We start from the raw sequence: 22633 nt of genomic DNA, 5'->3' as shown, positions 1-22633 counted from the left end.
GCCCCCCAGGCACTTGGAGCCAACCTCCCAGGGGTTATTTCCTTGGGTAGCCAAGCCCCGAGCAGGAGGACTGGCAGGTGCAAGACGGAACTGCCCACCCACCTCGCCTGGCTCCCCTCCTCAGGGCCGAGAAGCCCAGAGCCAAGGACAACCTTGCAGGCACCGCTGGTCTCCCCACCTGTTCTGCTTGACCTTCAGCCCCGCGGCAGGGTGGGAGGTGCGGCTGCCTGCCTGCCTGCCTTTCCGCGGATGAAGCCCCTGTGGTCGTTTCTAACTCGCACTCGGGCAGGTCAGCAGACGTGTGTTTACACAAGTTATAATCTCACCCCGAGACGCTCTCAAGTGTGCCCCAGACGCCAGAGAGGCCTCCAATCAAAGGTCTGACTCATTCTTTACACAATCATCTGTTTTATTTGAAAACACGTCTACACTGCATTGCATACCAACACAGATGTGACCAAGAAACCCAGAGTCCTGTCCCAGCAGGCACCGAGTCCAGTGTGTGACTCAGGGCGGGCTGCTATTGTCCACCGCGGGGCGGGGGCAGGGGAGGATAGGGAGGGAGACATGGGCAGCATTCCTAACTCCTGCTCAGGAATCTGAATGAGCAGACGGCAAGGGATGGAAATGTGGAGCTCTTCCAGGGCGCCTTCTCTCTATCGGCTGACGTCCAGGGGTGGAACCTGGGCTGCTGGGCCGGCTGGACGGGGGGACCGCAGGGAAGCCCTGTTTAGAATTACACCCACACTTGACGCAACAGCCGGGAGGGACGGTTCGTGCTTGCGCCCGAGCGTTTACTGTTTCTGTCTCGTGAACTCTTCCAAGCTTAGAGGCTAACGGAGGAGGACGAGCACCTGTCCGGTGCAGGAAGGCGGCCTCAGTTCATGGAGGGAAAGGAAGGGAAGTGCCCGCGGCACCCCCACCGGCTCAGAAGGACCCCACAGAAACATGGCGTGTCCTAAAGACTAGGACTATCTTTTATTTTTAAATCTGTTTTTTTATTTAAATTGACAGGCAAGGTCTTCATGCATTTCCTGGAAAACGTGTATTATCCAAATACTACGCATGAATCTCAATTTTTCTTTTTTTGCACTACACTTATCTTTTAATTCCATTTTTCTAAAACCTTTTTGAAGTACCTTCCTATGGCATAAGATTATGTCTTTCTCTCCTTCTCTTTCCCTGGGGGCAGACAGAAAATGCTAACATTAAGCCAGCGGCTTCTATTTCCACGCCAGAGGCACACACAGGATCTCTTTTTGCTTGGCGGCCAACACGACTCTTGGTTTCTGGGACACGGGAGCCTCCGACACCATGGGGCCGAGGTCTCCACATTCCAGAGCCAGACAGCCCAACCGCAGGACGAGCACCATGGCAAGAGAGGAGGCTGCTCCCTTAACTAACTCCGTTCCCCACTGCCCGAGGGAAGCCGGAGCACAGCAGGAGCTCATCTGATCCAGTCAACGCTGGCTGGAGGCTGCCTGGTGGCCTTGCTCTGAGAAACCAAGCGCCTTCTCCCCAAAGTACGGACTTCCTGTTTATGATATGAAATGGATGCCTCTGAAATGATGCTCATCACACAGCATCCAAGTTTAAATTTCCTACTTGATTATTCACACACTCAATCAGGCTTTAAAAAAAAAAAAAAATCAAAACCAGACCCAGGCAGCCTGGAGCGAGCCCACTTCGCCAGTTCAGCAGCACCGGCCCCGAGCTCTCCCCTCTCCCCTGATATAAACATGGGAAGATGCCTCTGCATTTCACAATAACAGAGTGCAGACATGATTACAGCCTCTAACATGGACTGGGGGACCTGGTCTTCGCACTCAGTAGTTCACATAGTTTTGCTCCGTTTCCTATGCATTTTGTTTTTTCTATCAACTATTTTTTTTTAAATTATGTTTAAAAAGAATTTCAAAAGGCAAATGCTTAGAGGAGCCGAGTCGTGTGCGACTTTTCCTTTCTTCGGTCATTTTCCGGCTCATCTTCTCCCGCGAGCTCGGGGATGGGGGTGTCAGGAACTCTGTTTTCAGCAGGTTGTCAGGAGGGCACGGCCTTTCAGCCCTTCAGGGCCTGTGAAAACAAAGCGACAGGCGACAGCTGCTCACTTCTCTCACTGGCCCCATGAGTCACAGTTCCTATTGTCCATTTCTCTACATCTTCCCATTCTGGGGCCCTGTGCCCCTCTCCTCTCTCCTCTCATTCCTCCTCCACGTTCAGTCCTCATGCAGCCAGAATCAGAGCCCCGGGCATTTCTGAACATGAATCCTTAAAGATGTTCAATAAAGAGAGAGAATTCCTTGCCCTCATCCGAAGGCAACGCCAGGTGAGCAGGACCATGTGTAAGGAGAGATTTGGGTGAGGAAGGTCCCATCCCCCGTGGGATTCCTCCTGAGAACGGGGTCTTGGCTCCATGACAGGTGCTTTGCCAGTAACCACGCAGCTCTGATGGCTGGAGGCAGGGCGATTAGGTTCAAGCTAAAACTTGGTTTGGGTTTTCTTTCAAGTCCAGTTAGTTGGAAAATTAAGATTATATTTGGTCAGATCTCAACAGAAGTCAACTTATGAGCCATCTCTGGCTCTGACTCTCTGTTTTGGAATCTTACAAGGTCTAAGCCAACATCTGTTCTGGGGAAACCTCTGATGCCCCACTTGCAGAGCCAGGAGGCTCTTGAACGTGACCTTTACAGAGAGGTCCAAGCGTCTGTGCTCCAGACGCGATGGCCTTCGGGGACCTGTCACGTGGGTGTAAGTCATTCACTTACGAGTACCTTCCCGACATTTTCCGCACAATGACGACGACGATCCCACCCACGAAGCCGATGGCTAGTAAGACCCCAACTATGATTCCAACCAGCGTGACCGTCGCCAAACCACCTGAAGGAAAGGGGACAAAAAGGCATGAGCCCCAGATTAAAAATGCACCTGCAATAAAACGAGACACTTAAACAATGCCACTGCCCCACTGTACACAACAGCCTTCCAAGCTGTTCTGCCTGTATCCAGCGGAAGCTGACATACTAGAGGAGACATCCTGGACTGGATGAATCCCTCCTCCTGAATGGGAAGATTTCGGGGCCTCAGGTCTATCAAGCATAACACTCGCACCAGCTTCACGGTTAATTATTGGGTAATGTTTGTATACCGCCATTAAGCTGGCTTCTACGTTCATCCTCAACGACAATAAGTTGTGCTAGGAGGCCATTCTCCCATCTGTCATTAAGGGAATATATTCGTTTGTGGTTTATTTATTCTCCAACACAGGGAATTCCCTGAAATGTATTCTCGGGAGAGTTCTATTCTGCTCTCGCTGACCACAATCGAGGAAAGAGTGGAATTCACCGCCAAGATCAGGTTCAAAGAAAAACGTTTTCAACTCCCATAGGGATATTTTGACAGCAAACTCTAACCCACCTTTCTCAATGGTTGTCTCTGTCTCTTCACCCGCTTTCTCTGTAAAGAGAGAGATGCAATGATATGGAATTATTAGGATTTAATAACTATAATTTAACAACTGGCAGAAGATGCATTTACCCTAAGTGGAAAGCGACTAAACACAAGCAAAGAAGGATAATTTCCTAAATAAACTGGAAGAAGGAATTCATAAGCAGGCTCTGACACGAAACTGACTTTATAGCTATTATTACACATTTATGAAGGCTTCTTCCGCACTATGGGCCCACAGCACTTCTGTATTATTATGTACTTTTCCTTACCCAAGTTAGAAAGCAGAGCCAAGAAAACAGAGCCACAGACGTCTTAAATGAATGATTCAAATGTTTCAGAAGTTAAGGCAGCAAAGGAATCCCAAGCTGTGGGTTCTTAGCCCAACGCCAAGATCTTGGAGGGGCCGGCGTGGCATAGCAGGTAAAGCCACCGCCTGCAGTGCCGGCATCCAAATGGGCACCAGTTTGAGTCCCGGCTGTTCCTCTTCCCATCCAGCTCTCTGCTATGGCCTGGGAAAGCAGTAGAAGATGGCCCTGTGTGGGAGACCCAGAAGAAGCTCCTGGCTCCTGGCTTTGGATCAGCCCAGCTCCAATCATTGCAGCCAATTAGGGAGTGAACCAGTAGATGGAAGGCCTCTCCTTCTATCTCTGTGTAACTCTGACTTTCAAATAAATAAATAAATCTTTTTTAAAAAAATCATGGAAAAGTCACAGACCATGATGAAGTCCACTGTTCGCTGAGAACAATGCTTCAGTTTGGGGAAAGGTGACCAGGACTGTAATCCATCTCATGGCTTCTGTTCCCTGATTCCTGTTTGGTAGCAAAATCCAATTTCAGAGGGCAGCAATCCGCCCAGATAAACTGAATGAAAGAATATGGCATTTTCACTTATAAAACTTTTTTTTAGGCCGGCGCCGTGGCTTAACAGGCTAATCCTCCGCCTTGCGGCGCCGGCACACCAGGTTCTAGTCCTGGTTGGGGCGCCGGATTCTGTCCCGGTTGCCCCTCTTCCAGGCCAGCTCTCTGCTGTGGCCCGGGAGTGCAGTGGAGGATGGCCCAAGTGCTTGGGCCCTGCACTCCATTGGAGACCAGGAGAAGCACCTGGCTCCTGCCATTGGAACAGCATAGTGCGCCGGCCGCAGCGCACCTACCGCGGCGGCCATTGGAGGGTGAACCAACGGCAAAAGGGAAGACCTTTCTCTCTGTCTCCCTCTACTGTCCACTCTGCCTGTCAAAAAAAAAAAAAAAAAACTTTTTTTTAAAGATTTATCTATTTGTTAGAAAGACAGGGTTACAGAGAGGTGGTGGGGGGCGGGGGTAGGTGGGATTCCATCAGCTGGTTCACTCCCCAGATGGCCGCAATGGCTGGAGCTGAGCCAGGCTGAAGCCAGGATTCAGGAGCTTCTTCTGGGTCTCCCACTTGGGTGCAAAGGCCCAAGCACTTGGGCCATCTTCTACGGCTTTCCCAGGCCACAGCAGAGAGCTGGATCAGAAATAGAGCTGTCGGGACTCGAACCAGTGCCCATATGGGATGCCGGCACTGCAGGCAGAGGCTTAGCCCACGACGCCACAGCACAGCCCCTATTTATATCACTCTTGTTCTAGGGTCTCTACCATGGTCAAACCTAGTCCAATGCTACAATGTGAATATTCTCCATTATGAGGTTCTTTTGGGAAATTTTACATAATTCCTGTTTTAAAAGGTGTTGGGGCCGGTCCTGTGGTGTAGCAGCTGCCATCTGCACCACCATTCCATAAGGACACTGGTTCAAGTCCCGGCTGCTCCACTTCTAATCCAGCTTCCTGCTAATGTGGCTGGGAAAGCAGAGGAAGATGGCCCAAGTCTTTGGGCCTCTGCACCCAAGTGGAAGACCCAGAGGAAGCTCTTGGCTCCTGGCTTTGCATCAGCCCACCTCTAGCCACTGGTGCCATTTGGGGAGTGAACCAGTGGATGGAAGACCTCTCTTTATCTCTCCCTCTCTCTGTGACTCTGCCTTTCAAATAAATCTTTAAACAACAACAACAAAAAACCAAAGGCATTTTGTTTTGTTTTTCCCAATAATCTCTTTATAGACTGAGTTCTTAACTCCTCTGAAGGCTGGTTGTTTTCCTAGTTTGCAGATGGGGAAAAAGTAAAAATGCTTTGATCTCACGAGAAATTAAAGAGAAAGAATAATCAGTCAAGCTTTTCCCTAGGATCTTGGTTCGCAGTTTACAAAATACCCCATATGTTCAAACATTTTTCTAACCAAAGGTAAAATTAGCCCAAGTATCATCCAAAAGATCTTGCTTTTCCTGGTGGTTGGGTCTGAAACAAGCCATCACCTTTGTGCCGAGACTCTCCTGTAAACAGGTGCCTTTTCAAGATGGCCTTGGGTGGGGCCTCAGGTCCCAACTCCTCCTGCGTGAGCTGAGCTCACGGCCCCAGACCCTCACTGGCTCAGGAGCCTCAGGCTGCCCGTGCTATCCCATCCTGGAAAACAGCTGGGAGACTGCCGGCGCGGAGCCCTCCCAGACGAAGGCATCATTGAGTCAACGCCCAAAATGTCATTCTTGGAAGTCGGCTACTGGCAGGGATGGGCCAGTCCCGTGCTGACCATGTCCTAACACGGGGGCTGCCAGTGTCAGACACACAGGACAGCATTGTCTTCACCAGACACCGTTGCTTAGGAAACAGATGACCAAAACTAGAGTGAGCTGGGGAAGCTTTGGTAGGAATTCAGAGCTTCTTGGTTCTGTCCTCTCCAGCTCACGCCCAATGACGCTGACCGTGACCATGAATATGCGTCATACATGTGAACATCCCTGGGTGTGCCAAGGGAAAAGCAGCCATCTGCTGCCCCAATCAAATGCCCTCTGAAAACTGACTGCTCATGGCTGACACCTTAACTCACACATGAACTCATCGTGAGATTATAAGAAGTGACGTGGGTGTGCCTTAGCGTGGCGCTGTTTCTGACAGGGTGGGGCAGGAGAAGGAAGGCAGAAGTGAGGATGTCCCAGGCAACCGAGAATTTCCTTTTGCTGGAAGAGAGGCATCTATCGTGACCGACATGGTCTCAACGTGGACCTTCTCATTTCTGCTGCTGATCCGTTGTCAACCCCGTTCAAAGGAGCGATTCTTAAAAATGTCGAAAAGCTCTCCAATGGCCACTTCCACTGATTTGTCTTTCTTGCATTACCCCATTGGCTCTCTCTGATGTTCAAATGTTAATCTTTCCTTTAACTGCTCAGAGCAAGCTTCCGGGTCTACTTCAAAGCACTTTATGAAACTTTCAAAAGATCGTGGTGATACACAGCGAATATGAAATTTGCTAAATTAACCATTTTTCAGCATACAGTTCACCACCAGCACCCGTCTACAGAACCGCTCGAGGCTTACCAAATTTCCACTCTGTGCCTATTCAACACAAACCCCACAGTCTTCCCTCCCCCTGCCCCTGGCAACCCCCAGGCCTGAACAACTACACTAAGTGGGCTACCTCGAGTAAGCAAACTAATCAATATTGGTCCCTCTTTGGCTGGCTTATTACAGGTATCACAATGCCCTCCAGATTCATCCACTCGGTGGCATACGTCAGAATGTCCTTCCTGCTCAGCTTGAATTATATTCCACTGTATGCACAGACCCTATTTTGTTTATTCGCTCATCTGTCCGTGGATGCTGGGTTGCTACCACCGTTGGCTTCTGTGAACGTCCACGTGGTGCTCTGAGCGTGAGCGTACCGACACGGAACCAGTCTTTACACCCTCAACGCTGCTCCAGAGTTTTTAAAGCCACATTGGCGATTGCATCTGGAAATGCAATCTAGGAAGAGTAACTTCCTAGGCGTTCGCACGTGCCGCTGCTTTGGGAAACCATTGCTTTAGGGTGTGGCCTTTTTAAAAAAGTTTTTATTTATTTATTTGAAAGTCAGAGTGTACAACCCCAAATCCTGGCAAGACTGGCTCACAGCAAATCCTTGTTCCATGCGTACGGACATGAATCCAATGGAAGACAGTAACTATTAGCCTAGAATCTGTTAAGATTTACATAGGTACAGGACTAGCGCTGTGGCGTTGTGGACTAAGCCTCTGCCTGCAGTGCCGGCATCCCATATGGGCGCAGGTTTGAGTCCCGGCTGCCCCTCTTCCGATCCAACTCTCTGCTATAGCCTGGGAAAACAGTAGAAAGTGGCCCATGTGCCTGGGCCCCTGCATCTGTGTGGGAGACCCAGAAGAAGCTCTTGGCTCCTGGCTTTGTATCAGCCCAGTTCTGGCCGTTGTGGGCATCTGATTTGGGGAGTGAACCAACGGATGGAAGACTTTTCTCTCTGTCCCTCCCTCTCTCTGTAACTCCAGCTCTCAAATAAATAAATAAATTTTAACTATTAAAAATATTTTATACATATTAAAAAAAGATTTACATAGGTTGACTGAGTCTTGCGACCTTGGTTGTTGACACCAAGTTCTTAGCGCAGCACTACATCAGCTTAGGGTCCACAATGCAAATCAGTAGCTACTTAACTTGCCCTTATGGGAGCATTATCACTGGTTCTCTCTCAAGGTGGAGAGAAATGTTCCGCAGCCCAATAAATCAAATTCTGAATCCACTAGTCAGAATTCCCTCTTGCGCTCCAGAGTTCTCTGTCGATGATGATATGATCACATCTATTCTTCAGCCTTTGGAATGCACCAATTATGCAGAAGTCAATCAGCCCCTATTGGCACAAACGGTTTCTTACCCACGGACCGACTCGTAGCTGCATTTGGGGTAGTTGGTTTCTGGCTCTCTTCATGGGCAGGGACTGTGCTGTGCGGGGTTGAGTGATCCTCGAAGCGATCCCTTGTTACACTCTCTGCATTTGTTGGCACCTAAGGGAGATGCAAATGAGGCGAAATAGAAAACCAAGCCTGATGTGTTAAAATACATACCCTGGAGGTCAGCGCTGTGGCATAGTGGGCTAAGCCTTCGCCTGCAGCACCGGCATCCCACACGGGTGCCAGTTCGTGTCCTGGCTGCTCCTCTTCCGATACAGCTCTCTGCTATGGCCTGAGAAGGTGCTAGAAGATGGTCCAAGTGCTTGGCACCCACACCCATCTGGGAGACCTGGAGGAAGCTCCTGCCTGGCATCGGATCAGCCCAGCTCCAGCTGTTGGAACCATTTAGGGAGTAAATCAATGGATGGAAGACCTTTCTCTCTCTCTCTCTCTCTCTCTCTCTCTCTCTGTGTGTGTGTGTGTGTGTAACTCTACCTCTCAAATAAGTAAATAAAATCTTAATATATCTATATCTATATCTATATACTCTGCCTTATAACAGGAAAGGGTTTACAGTGGCATAAACATGTCAAGTATTTAATGAAGAAATTGAAAGTAGAAAAAACAAGGGAACAAACAAAAAGAAACAAGGGTGGAGACAGGAATAAAACCGGGGCCGTTGCTGTGGCGTAGGGGGTAAAGCCACCGCCTGCAGTGCTGGCATCTTATTTGGGCACTGGTTCAAGTCCCAGCTGCTCCACTTCCAATCCAGCTCTCTGCTATGGTCTGGGAAAGCAGTAGAAGATGGCCCAAGTGCCTGGACCCCTGCACCCATGTGGGAGACCTGGAAGAAGCTCCAGGCTCCTGGCTTCGGACTGATGCAGCTCTGACCCTTGCAGCCAATTGGGGAGTGAACCAGCAGATGGAAGATCTCCCTCTCTCTCTCTCTCTCTCTCTCTCTCTCTCTCTCTCTCTGCCTCTCCTTCTCTCTCTGTGTAACTCTGATTTTCAAATAAAATAAATAAATCTTTAAAAAAAGGAATAAAACCAAGAATACTCAACATCAAAAAATCAAATAACCTATCTTAAAAATGTGTAAAGGTGTGGCACAGTGGGTTAAGCCACTGTTTGTAGTGCTGGCATCCCACTTGGGTGTTGGTTCAAATCCCAGGTGCTCCACTTCTGATCCAGCTCCCTGCTAATGTGACTGGGAAAGCAGTAGAAGATGGCCCAAGTGCTTGGGTCCCTACACCCACATGAGAGACCTATGTGGAACTCCTGGCTCCTGGCTTCAGACAGGCCCAGCCCTGGCCATTACAGCCATCTGTAATCTGGAATGAACCAACGGATGGAAGACCTCTCTCTCTTTCTCTTTCTCTCTCTGTTAGCTCTGCCTTTTAAATAAATAAATAAACCTTTAAAAAATGGGTACAGGACTTGAATAGACATTTCTCCAAAGATGATATATCAATGGCCAACAAGCACACAAACAAATGTTAAACATCTGATTAAAAAATGCAAACCAAACCCCAAGGAGATGCTGCCTCCCACCTCTATTAGGATGACGGCTGTCAAAAAAAAGAAGATACCAAGTGTTGGCAAGGACACAGTGCACGGAAGCCTTGTGCACTGCTGGTCAAGGGTGGAGGCATAAAGAGTTAGAGCCGCCGTGGACAGCAGCATGTTGCATCCTCAAGACCGGAAAACAAAGCGATCTTAGGATCCGGCCACCCCTTAGTGACACAGCCAAACAAACAGCAGGCGCTCCAGGACGCAATTTCACACCTAGAGCAACAGCACCCCGAAGACGCACAGCCCGCAGAGGTTGGGAGGAGGAAGAAAGGCAGACAGCCACCGACGGACACATGGATGAACAAAATACGGGGCGCACACAACGCGGAACGTTAGCCTTCAATAGGAAGGAGGTGCTGACCTACGCCGCACCATGGAAGCACCTTGGGGCGTGATGCTAAAGCAAGTGAGCCAGTCACAGAAGTATAAAAACTGCGTATGATCCCACATCCAGGGTACCCAGAGCAGTCAAATGCATAGTGAAGCAGAATGGTGCTTGCTAGGGGCTGGGAGGATTGGGGTGTCAGTGCTCAGTACGTAGGAAGTTTCCATTCTGCAAGACAATAAAGTTCTAAAGATCTGTTTGACAAAGGGGATATACTTAACACTACCAACTACATCCTTAAAAATGGCTCAGATGGAAAATTTAAAAAATCATTTATGTACTTAAGAGGCAGAAAGAGAGCGAAACAGACAAACAGAGAGAGCTCCTAGCCATTGGTTCAATCCATAGATTCCCACAACCGCCGGGGGCCCAAGCTGGGAGCCAGGAACTCAGTCCAGGCGTCTTACTCCTGGGTGGCAGGAATCCAAGTACCTGAGCCATCACCATGGCCTCCCAGCATCCAAATTAGCAGGAAACTGCATCAGAGCAGATGGGGAAATGGAGCCCAGGCCCTGCAAGACCTCAGCCAGCATCTTTTCCTGAAGATGGAAAATTTCACGTTTCATGTTTATCGCAACGTTAAAGACGTGCTGAGGAGCGTGTGCGCTGCTGGCCGCACGGTTCCAAGCCCTGGGAATCCGAGTGATACAAGTTAAAGACGTAGGCGTTAGCTACCGTTCACTGGGTTAGGAGTATGTCCATTGAGAATCTACACAGTTGACACCCATGTGGCCTGTGGTCAGTTTACTCCATGTTGGCTACTGGTCTACAGTGAGATAAGAAATTGAGAACCCCGCATGCTGGCCCTGTGGCGCAGGTGTTCAGCCCCCACTGGCACTGCTGGCATCTCATATGGGAGTGCCGGTCTCCGTCCTGGCTACTCTGCTTCCAACCAAGTTTCCTGCTAATGGGCCTGGGAACACAGCAGGAGATAGTCTGAGTACTTGGGCCTCTGCCGCCCACGTGGGAGACCCAGCTGGAGCTCCACGCTGCTGGCTCCGACCTGGTGCAGCCCGGACCGCGGCAGTGGTTTGGGGGAGAGAATCAGCAGATGGAAGATCTCCTTCTGTCTCTCCTGTGACTCTGCCTTTCAAATCAACTCAAATAAATAAATTGTAAAGACACTGAGAACACGTGGCTAGAACCTTTTACAGCAATGACGTCGCTGCAACATCCAAGAAGACTTTTACTGTATTGAAAAATGACTTTCAACACAATGGAAGAACCTCATTCCTCACCAGCCTGAGAGGCCCCGGCCTGGACTCTCAAATCACCCGAGACCAGCACGCTAGCGACCTGCGAACTGGATGACACCGGGAAGTAGCTTTTGTTGAGAGCCTCGCACTTAACGCCTTCGAGTGGTGGCTCACGCTGATTCCACACACGACTGCACATCTCTGTTCGTTCACACAATACCCTCGTGCGTGGTCTGTGCCTGTGGAGCAAATTCCTCTCTTCCCGGGACACTCACCATGGCCGGGACACTCACCACTGCCGGGACACTCACCATTCCCGGGACACTCACCAGAGCTGTGACGCCGTTAGGCTCTGAGTGATCTTCCCTGGCGCCTGTGGTCACCACATTATCTTCTGCCCCTGTGAGTCCCGTGCCACCGTCCACACCCGGAGTCACAACCTCATCTTCCGGCAGGGACGTGAGGGCTGGAGAAGAAAGACGGAGTCAGGACTTTTGGGAAGCTGTGTGGGGCAGACCTAAGCGGCCAGCTACCATCAGTTCAAGGGCTTTTGTCTTTGTTCTGCTTTATTCTGGGCCAGGAATCAGACCATTCTCCTCCAGGCCCCTCTGGCATTGGCCTGGTTGAATCCATCACAAAGCAAAGGAAGATGGAGACACAGAAAGCAGAGGTGTCCTGTCCCTCCCTGGGGTCCCCCTGTGTGGGCAGGGCGGGGCGGGGGGTGTACATCCTTTTCAATAAAGAACCAGATTCTTCTATTTTCTGGTACTATCTCATGCAACCATTTCCTGCAGTGGAGTATCATCTGGGCCTGGGCAATTCTTAACAGTCACCTGGGAAGATTTCCAAGCAAACCTATTTCCAGGCTCCTTGTACACCTACTGAGTCAGAGTCCCAAAGTGTGTCTCCATCTATTACTTTTGATTTATATATTTTATTTGTTTGAATGCAGAGAGAGAGAGAGAGAGAGAGAGATCCTCCATCCTCTGGTTCACTCTCCAAATATTTGCAATAGCCAGGGCTAAGGCAGGTCAAAGCCAGGAGCCAAGAGCTCCATCCGAGTCTCCTACATGGGAGGCAGGGACCCAAGTACTTGGGCCACACCTGCTGCCTCCCCAGAATATACATAAGGAGGAAGCCAGACTAGAGAGCAGAGTCACGACTCAACCTTGGCCCCCAGTACGGAAGGCAGAGTCCCAAGCAACATCTTTACTGCTCCACCAAACGCCCAGCCCCGTCTTACTAAAATCCAGCCTCCTCTCCATCTGACTTTGAGACCACTGTCCACTGGCATGGTTGGAATCGTTGTTCTGACCCCAGACCTCATAGGGGTAGGGAACCTCTTCTTTTACAGTGAGAGTCGTTGTCTACAGAGGGGCAGCAACATACTTACAGGCACCGAGACAACAGAACGCCCAGTGCCTCAAGAGCTCTAGAAAGGGGCCAGCACTGTGGCGTAGTGGGCTTCGTCTCTGCCTGCGGCACCAGCATCCCATATGGGCGCTGGTTCATGTACCGGCTGCTCCTCTTCCAATCCAACTCTCTGCTATGGCCTGGGAAAGCACTGGAAGATGGCCCAAGTGCTTGGGCCCCTGCACCCCCATGGGAGACCCAGAAGAAGCTCCTGGCTCCTGGCTTCAGATCAGCTCAGTTCTGGCCATTGTGGCCATTTGGGGAGTGAACCAGTGATGGAAGACCTCTCTCTCTGTCTGACTCTACTTCTCAAATACATAAAATCTTAAAGGGGGCCGGGGGGCTCTATTAAGGCACCTCGCTGCCCCTGGCTTGTCTGTATTCACATTTGGATGAATGGCTGGGTGTTTCCCTGGTGGAGCACGGGACTGCTGGATGGGGGGCACGCCGAGTCCCACCACCAGGGAGTGTGAGGTCTGGAAGTGTCCTGTAGGTTTCGTGTGCTGGAATTCGAATCCACAAACTCACGGGTGGATGATACACATCTCTGGGAGATGATAAGGGTCAGATGAGGTCCCGAGGGCGGGGCCCCCTTGCTGGCATTCACGGCCTCATAGGAAGAGCAAGAGACCCTCATGTGTGTGCCAGCTCTGCTCTCCCTGGGTCGCCCACCATCCACCGCCACGATGCAGCAAGAAGGCCCTCGCCCCACGGATGTCCCCACCTCCCGATCCAAGGGCCAAATAAACCTCTCCTCTTTATCAATTACACAGCCACACGTATTCTGTTAGAGCAACAATGAACTAGGGCAGGGAGAGAGGGGACAGCGCCCGCGCCCTCCCCAGCCTCTGTCGCAATGATCCGAACTCGTCACAGCTGCGTCCAAGCACCATCTCCTAACACCCAATAACCCTCTCCACGAGTCAGCAATCTGACTCACTGGCCATGGCTTCCTCCCCACACTCTGGGGGCTCTGGAAATTCCATGACTAACTACAGCTGCGAAGTAAGCAAGTCACGGCATGCCAGGAACAGGAGGGAGGGGCTGCCTGGAGGGAGGGGCTGCCCGGAAAGCTCCCGTGGCCAACAAGCAGCTGTTTGCTAGCACCCAGGCAGTGCTCCAAGGAGCGGTCTGTCCTTGCCTTAAGATCCCTCACTTCCTCCCTGCTGAGACAGCGCATCTAAAGGCCTGGCTACTAAATATTTGATCATAACGTCTTCGCTGACGCCCAGAGGGAGGAAACCCCAAGAGGCTGTTTGTTCTGTGCGCCGCCTCTTTCCATCTGAAATCCGAATCCAGTTGCCAAGTGAAGGCTGTGGAGGCGCTACTTAGGCACGTGCATTGATTTTTTTATCTGGGAGAAAAGGGGTGCATGCAAATACAGGGCTTGCCCCCTCTCCTGGCCATCTGTGGGGGTGGGGACTGAAGTTCTGACTGGCTCCCACAAAGAACTAGGACTTTGTTCTGGGCAGCTGTTTAATTGAATTAGTGAGCTCAAGGGAAACATCTATTTTTGCCTGGCAAGTACAAGGGTGCCTGAAGAAGCTCGTGGAGGGGTGGGTGTTGGGTGCAGCAGCTAAGACACCTTGGGGTGCCTGCGTCCCACACTGGAGGGCCTGGGCTTGACCTTTGCTCGAGTCAGCTTTCTGCTAATGTGCACCTGGGGAGGCACAGGTGACGGCCGGCCCAGGAAGCTGGGTCTCCGCCATGGACATGGGAGACCTGGAGGGAGCGCCTGGCTCCTGGCTCCAGTCGGCCCAGCCCAGCTGTTAACAGCAGGCATTTGGGGAGTGAATAGCGGATGTAAGAGCAATCTCTCTCTCTCTCTCTCTCTCTCCTCTCTCTCTCTCTCTCTCTCTGTTACTCCCTTTCAAAAAAAAATCTTCTTAAAAAAAAGATTTTGAGTAAAAACTGTTAAAATCCATACATAGTTTTCTCATAATATACATTCTCTATGAACTTTTGGGAGATTTCACAATGATTCGCACCAAAATAAACGGACCCTTTAATTCCATCTTTCCATGAACTTCTGGAAGTCCCCTCGTCATCCCTGTTGGTTTTAAATTGGAAATTGCATAGAAAAATAATCAATTTTTAAAGAATATCATGTAGGATCTCTGTCCTTAATGTGCTGTACACTGTTATTTAATGCTATAACTAGTACTCCAATAGTATTTTACACTTTGTGTTGCTATGTGGGGGCAAACTGTTGAAATCTTTACTTAATATATACTAAACTGATCTTCTATCTATAGAGAGAATTGAAAATGAATCTTGATGTGAATGGAAGGGGAGAGGGAGCGGGAAAGGGGAGGGTTGCGGGTGGGAGGGAAGTTTGGGGGGGGGGAAGCCATTGTAATCCATAAACTGTACTTTGGAAGTTTACATTAAATAAAAAATAAGATTTAAAAAAAAAAACCAACCTCCATTCCCTTTCCTTTCCCCCTCATTTGAAGCTGGTGATGAAGGCATCTACCTTTAAGTGTGTGTGGGGGGGCCGCTCTGCAAAACCACTTATTGCATGGAGTCTCCACTGTAACAAAGTCAGGTACTGAGTGCAGTCGGTCTGGGTTCCTTCACAAGAGCTCAGCTCACTGAAAGCTGACCCGATAAAAATTGTCTCGTTCTTTGCTGGCCCAGACCCCCAGCCCAGCACTACAACCGCTCTGAATGGACAAAGGGCGTTTTTATGAATGACGGCAGGATTCAGGCCCAGGGCTTTGTCTCCCAACCCCTGCATTCTTTCTGCTCCCTGGGAAAGCTGATCTCTAAGGAGAGACTCACAATCACCCCGCTTCCTAGCTTGGCCCAAGGCTGGCCACTCACAATCACCCCGCTTCCTAGCTTGGCCCAAGGCTGGCCGGGTGGAGAACTGCGGTTAGGCCAGAGGCTGGGTTTTGCAGCCAGTGTCTAACATCCTTTTTATTTAACTTGAGAAATGTGAAGCATGGCGTCACGCTCCTGTGTCTGAAGATGTGCGTGTGTGTGCAGACACACACAGCAATGTGCACTCATGCACACACACACACAGGCCTAAAGATGAGCCTACGTCACAGGCCAACGCTCACAGGCTGGCCAGGAGGGTCAGTTCTGGGGCGATGGACCCTCATGGTCACCTGAACACCTTTTCCAGCCACACCCAGCTTCAGCCAGCACACGTGTTCGAATCAATGGAAGTTTCCAAACACATCAGTGGCAACCCATCCATTTGCTTTGGAATATTTTGTTGTTGTTATTCTTAAAAAAGGCCAGAGTTTATACTACCTATGAGAAGTCGACTGGATAAGTCCATTTCACTTTGCCATTCTTAGTTTTGGGAAAAAGGTAAGAATTTAAGCAATGCTTATTTATGTGAAAGTGCTAATTAAATTTTTTTCACAATAAAGTCCTCCTCGTGGGACACCCTTCTTTTTAGAATCCTCCCAACCCCCAATCCCAAGGACCTCAAATGTGTCCCCTTCTAGGAACAACGGGAGACTGTCAGACACGGCCATTGAGAAGGAGGCTGCGATTTGCCTTTAAAGGATGCGCAGTCACCTGTCCCACCCCCACCCCCAGCAAACCGACACCTGGGGGACAGGTGGTTCCAGGACCACCTGTGGACACCAAACCCATGGATGCTCAAATCCCCTATGCAACATGGTGCAATGTTTGCACACAGCCTACATCCAGCCTGTTGGATTACTTGTGATACTTACCACTGTGGAAAGAGTTGTTATCCTGTGGGCTCCACCACGGTTTTTCCCAAGTATTTTTGACCCAGAGCTGGGTGACCCTGAGGGCGGGGCAATGTCGATACAGAGGGCTGAATGGGCGCCTTTGCCAAGGCAAAGTCTCCACCCATGGACTTGAGTGCTGGGGGTAGCTGGGCTCACAGCTAGGAAACCACGAACAGAGCGCTTCAGGGCTCTGCTACAGGCCTTCCCCGGGCTGCCCACTTAACCGAGATGCCGGGGCCCTCCCACGCACGTCCCCGGTCCTTCCCACCCACCTCAGTCCGCCCCACTAGAACAGAAGCTCCGTGAAGGCCATTTGGGCCACGTGCCCTCTGCCGCCTAAGCCACCAGCACGTCGAAGGCACTCAGTGAGTTGTTGTTGGGCTCCAGGCGGGTGAAGAGCTGCCAACCACCCCACAGGGGCTTGGCAAGTTGGGGAGGGCGGCCAGTGCAGCTCGAGAGTGAAGGACAGTCAGCGAGGAGGTCAGGGATCGTGTGGCAGAGATTTGGGACCACCCTGCAGTCCCAGCAGCCACGTGGACGGAGAGTGTCCGGCAAGGGCAAGGTGCCGGGACGGAAGCAGAGAGACCACCCGGGCAGTATCTGCTGTCCATGTGAGACAGGGCGGTCCTTACACCACGCTAGAGGCAGTGGGCAGGGACAGAACTGGACAGGTCGTGGCCGGGAAGCTTTACTACTGCCTATCAGAAACAACAGCTCCACCCCAGAGCCGGGGATTCCTTTCACTGTCAGCTACAGCCCTGTCGATAAGCGGTACTTAGGTAGGAACGATCTACTGGATAAAGCAGGGTTCCTCCGTGGGGAGCAGGGAGGTCCCGTTTTGTTACGGTATTCGCAAAAGCACTCTGGTTAAAGTGTGGGCCAAGAACTTCCACCAGGGTTGTCATTATGGTGCAACAAGTTAAGCTGCTACCTATGGTCCCGGCATCCCAGATGGGCACCAGTTCGTGTCCCGGTTGCTCCATTTCCAATCCAGCTCCCTGCTGATGCACCTGGCAATGCAGTGGAAGGTGGCCCAAGTGCTTGGACCCCGGCTACCCACATGGGAGACTCAGATGGAGCCCCAGGGGCCCAGCTTTGGCCTGACCCAGCCCCGGCTCTTTGGAACATTTGGGGAGTAAACCAGCGCTCCTTCTTTCTGTGTATCTCCCTCTGCCTCGGTAACACTGCCTTTCAAATAAATTAAAATAGATAACTAAATACATAGAACTTCCACCCGCATCCTTCCACTCCTGCTTCTGCTGACCACAGCTCCAGCACCGACAGCTGGAGTAGTTTCCACTGCATTGTACCTTGAAACGGCAGTGTTGCTTTTAAAAATAAAGAAGTTATAAGCTGAGTTACCCTCGGGGCTTTCAAAGAAAATCTGTGGTTAGGCAACAGATTAAGGAGCTCTTTCATGTTGCACGGTGTTTTCTAACATTTTGGGCTGCTCCCGCGTCTAAATGCACAAATATGCCTTTGAAGACGACGATGAAATAGCCTTGGAATGATTTTTGTGCTCACTGAGAGGCAGAAAGGGCTTTTTGTCTAGGTCATCCCAGGAAGTTGTGGGGTCTCCATGAGGACAGGCAGCAGGATAACTAATAATTAATTTCAGGACCCTGACTCCCAATTACATTTGAGATACACTGAAGGCAACATAAACGTCTATTAGGAAAACAAAACCCCACTTCTGTCCCTTCGCACAAACACAGGCTTTAACGTATTATGTTTTTCATCAGCTTTCAAAACTGTGCCCAGAAGCTTGTAGTACCCACACCGCTGCAAAAGGGGACCAACCTCCAGCATTTTCTCCTGCCTGCTACGGACACAGAGGCGCTGGGTTAGCCTGCCTGGCCATTCAAAGCTGTGTGCCGAGTTCCCCGGAGGCGGGTTCCTGGAGCCACTCAGAGGGGCCCCACCTCTGCTTCCCCCAGCCTGGCCCCCCTCCCGACCCCGTGCTGCGGCCTCTCTCTGGAACACCAATGCAGCCAGTGACCTCTGAGGTTCCACAGCTCCTTTGCACACTCTCCAAAAACCCACTTCCTAACCCAGAGCTGTGTGCCCTCAACTTCCGGCAGGTGCTGGGTGTGGTCACCATAATCACCCCTGTGGCCAGCAGTTTTTTCCTCCCTTCACTCCTTCCACAGATCCTAGTAAATCGCTCACTGGCCAAAGTTTGGCCCTGGAAACTCTAGGCAGCCCAGGATTCATCTACGCAAGCCCCAGATGACTTTGTCCCACTGCCCTGGGCACCCACATTCATTTCATTGTCCCGCAGGCAGCACCAGGCAGTCTGAAGCCTGCACTGGCCCACATGCTTGGAACCTGGTTAACAGATGTTTGTTGAATGACTGATAGTGTACGTACATTTACAGCCAAGTAGGGCATTTCTCTTGAGTTACTCCAAGGACTATAAATTTCCTGCCACCATCCATTGGGCATCAACCCAAGGTTTGTTAAATATCTCCCCCCAATGGAAGGGGACGCGTGGCTGAAGACAGAACAGTGTCCCTTTGAGGGTGACTTCACTTTCGCTGCCTTGCATCCGATGTCCAGCACGCAGCGGGTTGTCCACTCACTGGGGCAGGTCCTGCTGGGCACATCGGGCTGAGCTCATTGAGGAAATGAAATCTGACCGCACGCTGTCCACGTTTAGGACACGCCTGGCAATGAGGAGGGGGGTCAGACAACTGTCCCCAGCTCCTCTGCCGATGTCACAAGAAACCCTTTGCACTGACTGGGACTCACGGCACCCCCTGGTCTCAGCGGGGGAGGCACGGTGGCCTCACGTCTTCTCAGGGTTCTGTCACAGTTGAAGGCAGCATTCGGAGACTCTGCAGCTGCACATGGGAGAGAGAAAGAAGGGGGCCCAGGGGGCCAGGGGACGCCATTTCCACTTCAGTGGACAGCAGTCATGTTAAGTCACAGGCAGGTAGAAAGAACAGGATGTAAGAGCCACAGATGACAGCAGGCTCCAAACAGATCCATGCTGTCTCCCCCTAGTAGGGGAAAGGGACTGAGACCTCCCGTGGACCCTTGACAAATGTCTGCATTTATTCCCCACAACTCTCCAGGAGCTGAGCCGTCGTAACGGCCACGATGTGTTGAACACAGCCGAGAATGAGCAAACAGGGCACCACACACTCGCTCTGGATCTCGACTAGAGTCTTGCAGGCCAACAGCCTCCTCGTTCGTCAGAAGCCACCTGCACTGCCCACGTGGCATGCAGGTGGCCACACAGGGACTGGGCAGGGCTCGAGCAGGCCCTCGTACTCAGGCTCCCCACCATGTGTGTGTTGAACACAGCCTTCCCACATACGGGTCACCCTTGCCCAGCCCCTTGCACAAAGTACTGGAGTGGAGTGAGGCCACTGTGGTGGTGGCTTCTGCAGGAGCCTGAGGCTGGGCTGCCAAGGGTTCATCCTGCAGGTTCATCTTTCAACTGCACCACTGCCCATGCAAAGCTTACGGAACCTGCACGGCCCAGGAACGATCCCCTCCCTTCAGAGTCCTCTCCCCTGAGCCAGTACAGGGATGAGAACCCTTGGCATCTGCTAAGTTTCTCCCTACTCGAGCTCCTGCCTGGCACCAGCCAGCGTCCTACTCCACAGCGATGGCTCAGCCACCTGCAGGTTTCCGCTGGCCAGATGAACAGATGAACACCACCAGACTTTTCAGGCTCGAGGGAGTGAGTCAGCTCCCCCGCCCGGCCCCCAGCACAGACAGGAGGGCTTGGTCCAGCTCCAAACCAAGATTGCTCAACCTGGGGAGATGTCTGGCTTTGACCAAGAGCAGAACTTCTCCGTGAAAGAGGAAGTGAGCTCACAGTTTTGCAGATGGGAATCACATCCCTGTAGTAACTTTTCTGGAACTCGGCTGGGGCCACCTTCCAGGGAGGATGGTTTCTTACAAAACACCTGCTCTGGAAGCGCCGCCCCGGACCGGAGCACCCGGACCAGAAACACTCGCCATCTCTCAGAAACTGAACGGACACCTGAGCCTCTGACTCACTCGGAGCGGTCAGCTGAGCAGGCCCTGGTTTTGCAAGAGTGAAAAGAGAAGCCCCTTGGGCTCAGACCACGCTGTCCCCCCCCCCCCCCCTGCAGCCCAGACAGCCCCCACTGTGAGCCCAGGAGGGCGGAGGCCTGCAGGAATGTGGAGAATGTGGGTGTTTCCACTAGCTGCCCTCGGCTTTGAGCCTCAGCCTGCTTTGGGAGCTTGGAGGGTGCCTTGGAGATTTTTTTTAAAAAGATAATTGTTACTGGCTAAGAAGGTGTCTTTCACTCTTCCCTTTGTTCTTTTATTCTTGTGTTTTTTTTAACAGAGAAAATTTAAGAAGAGCAATTTGAAAATATTTTCTGACTCCCTTTGTTCTGATGTGTGGGAAACCCAGACAGTAAACTTCACCTCTGTTGTTAGTGGAGGCTTCCCCCAGGAACTCAGACGGCTCGAACTGGAGGCCATGGTATCACCTGGCGCTCACTGTGTCCCAAACAGCACGTGGATGCTCACCCAGCTTAGGAACCTCTGACCCCTGCCACCAGGCTTTTGTATCTCCATCACCTGTCTTCCTGGGTCATCCTTCTTCCTCCCTCCTCTTCCTGCCAAATGCTCACTGTGGACCTACTACGCGCTCTTTTACACGCTCTGTCTGCAAGGGACAAGAGGAGTATGCGAGCCATGAAAGCCCGGTGATGAGAACAGACTAAACAATCCTGACAACGGCCAAAGCAGGGCGTGGGTGTTCGGCACAGGGCTTGGACACCCACATCCAGCACCAGAGCGCCCAGGTTCGAGTCCTGGATCTCTTCCTGACTCCAGCTTCCCGTCCGTGCAGACTCTGAGAGGTTCAAGCACTCGGGTCCCTGCCATTCACCTGAGAAACCCAGACAGAGCTGCTGGCTCCTGGTTTCAACCTTGGCCACACCCAGCCCCAGCTGCTGCGGGCATCTGGTGAGTGAACCTCTGCTTTTTAAATAAATGGAAAAAAAGAGAAAGACATAACAGAGTGCAACAGACTGCAAAGCTATGGTAATTGAAGACTGCCGGTACTAGCACAAAGACAAGCTATGGATCAATGGAATAGAATTGAGGATCCAGAAAGAAACCTACCCAGTTATGACTAGTTGACTTTTGGCAAAGGTACCAAGATGATTTGGTAGGGAAAGAGTTATCTTCTCAATAAATGGTGCTGGGACAAATGGACAGAGACTGGAACTCCACCCAGAAGTCTAAAGAATGGAGGCACTCACCCTGCACAGCATACATAAAAATAAACTCCAAATGAATCAAAGAGCTGTTTGTCAGAGCTAAAACTATCCAACATAGAAGCAGGTCTTTAGGGCCGGCGCTGTGGCATAGCAGGTAAAGCCACCGTCTGCAGTGCCGGCATCCCATGTGGGCACAGGTTCAAGCCCTGGCTGCTCAGCTTCCAATCCAACTCTCTGCTATGGTCCCGGAAAGCAGTGGAGGATGGCCCAAGTCCCGGGGCTCCCACACCCACATGGGAGACCCAGAAGAAGCTCCTAGCTCCTGGCTTTGGATAGGCCCATCTCCAGCCATTGCAGCCATTAGGGGAGTGAACCAGTAGATGGAAGACCTCACTCCATCTCTCTCTCTCTGCCTCTCTGTAATTCTGCCTTTCAAATAAAAAAAAAAAATCTTTAAAAAAGGAGCAGATTTTTACAATCTAGTCCAAACAGTGGCTTCCTAGATATGACACCAACAATATGAACAATAACAACAACAAAAAAACAGGGTTCTTGCATTTTTAAAGTTTGTACTTTAATGGACCCTGCCAAGAAATTTCAAAGACAACCAATGCAATCCACAAAGCAGGAGATATGCTTCCAATTCATACATCTGAAAGGATCTAGAATACATAAAGAATGCTTATAAATAAATATTTATAAAATAAATAGATAACCCACTTCTTAAAAAGGCAAAGGATCTCAACAGACATTTCTTCAAAGACACGCAATTGGCCAAAAAGCCTAGGAAAAGACGTCCCACATAATTTATCAGCAGGAAATGCAAATCAAAGCTACTTGATCCTCGTTAAGATGCCTGCTGTTGTAACACACACATACACAAATACACACAGAGAAAACGGGCTTTGGCAAGAGCGCGCACATACACAAATACACACAGAGAAAACG

The 22633-nt window shown here is 50.9% G+C and overlaps 1 protein-coding gene across 2 annotated transcripts in view; it reads right to left on the bottom strand.

Moving 5' to 3' along the window:
• Positions 1 to 400: 400 nt before the first annotated feature.
• The window catches only part of PDPN (podoplanin), a 30876-nt gene continuing 8643 nt past the window's right edge, over positions 401 to 22633 (bottom strand). Inside the window, exons 2-6 of one of the 2 annotated variants that reach the window (XM_062190463.1) lie at positions 11670 to 11806; positions 8172 to 8301; positions 3415 to 3453; positions 2766 to 2877; positions 401 to 2073 (exon numbers count right to left, since the gene is read on the bottom strand). In XM_062190463.1, the coding sequence (XP_062046447.1) occupies positions 2067 to 2073; positions 2766 to 2877; positions 3415 to 3453; positions 8172 to 8301; positions 11670 to 11806 (425 nt within the window). In that variant the 3' untranslated portion in view covers positions 401 to 2066. The remainder of the gene's footprint in view (positions 2074 to 2765; positions 2878 to 3414; positions 3454 to 8171; positions 8302 to 11669; positions 11807 to 22633) is intronic. The other variant, XM_062190464.1, reaches the window with a different exon arrangement.

Source organism: Lepus europaeus, chromosome 5 (assembly GCF_033115175.1).
Source record: "Lepus europaeus isolate LE1 chromosome 5, mLepTim1.pri, whole genome shotgun sequence".
NCBI classification, from domain to species: domain Eukaryota; kingdom Metazoa; phylum Chordata; class Mammalia; order Lagomorpha; family Leporidae; genus Lepus; species Lepus europaeus.
Note: the sequence above shows the minus strand (reverse complement) of the source record. Positions and strands in the feature narration are given on the sequence as shown.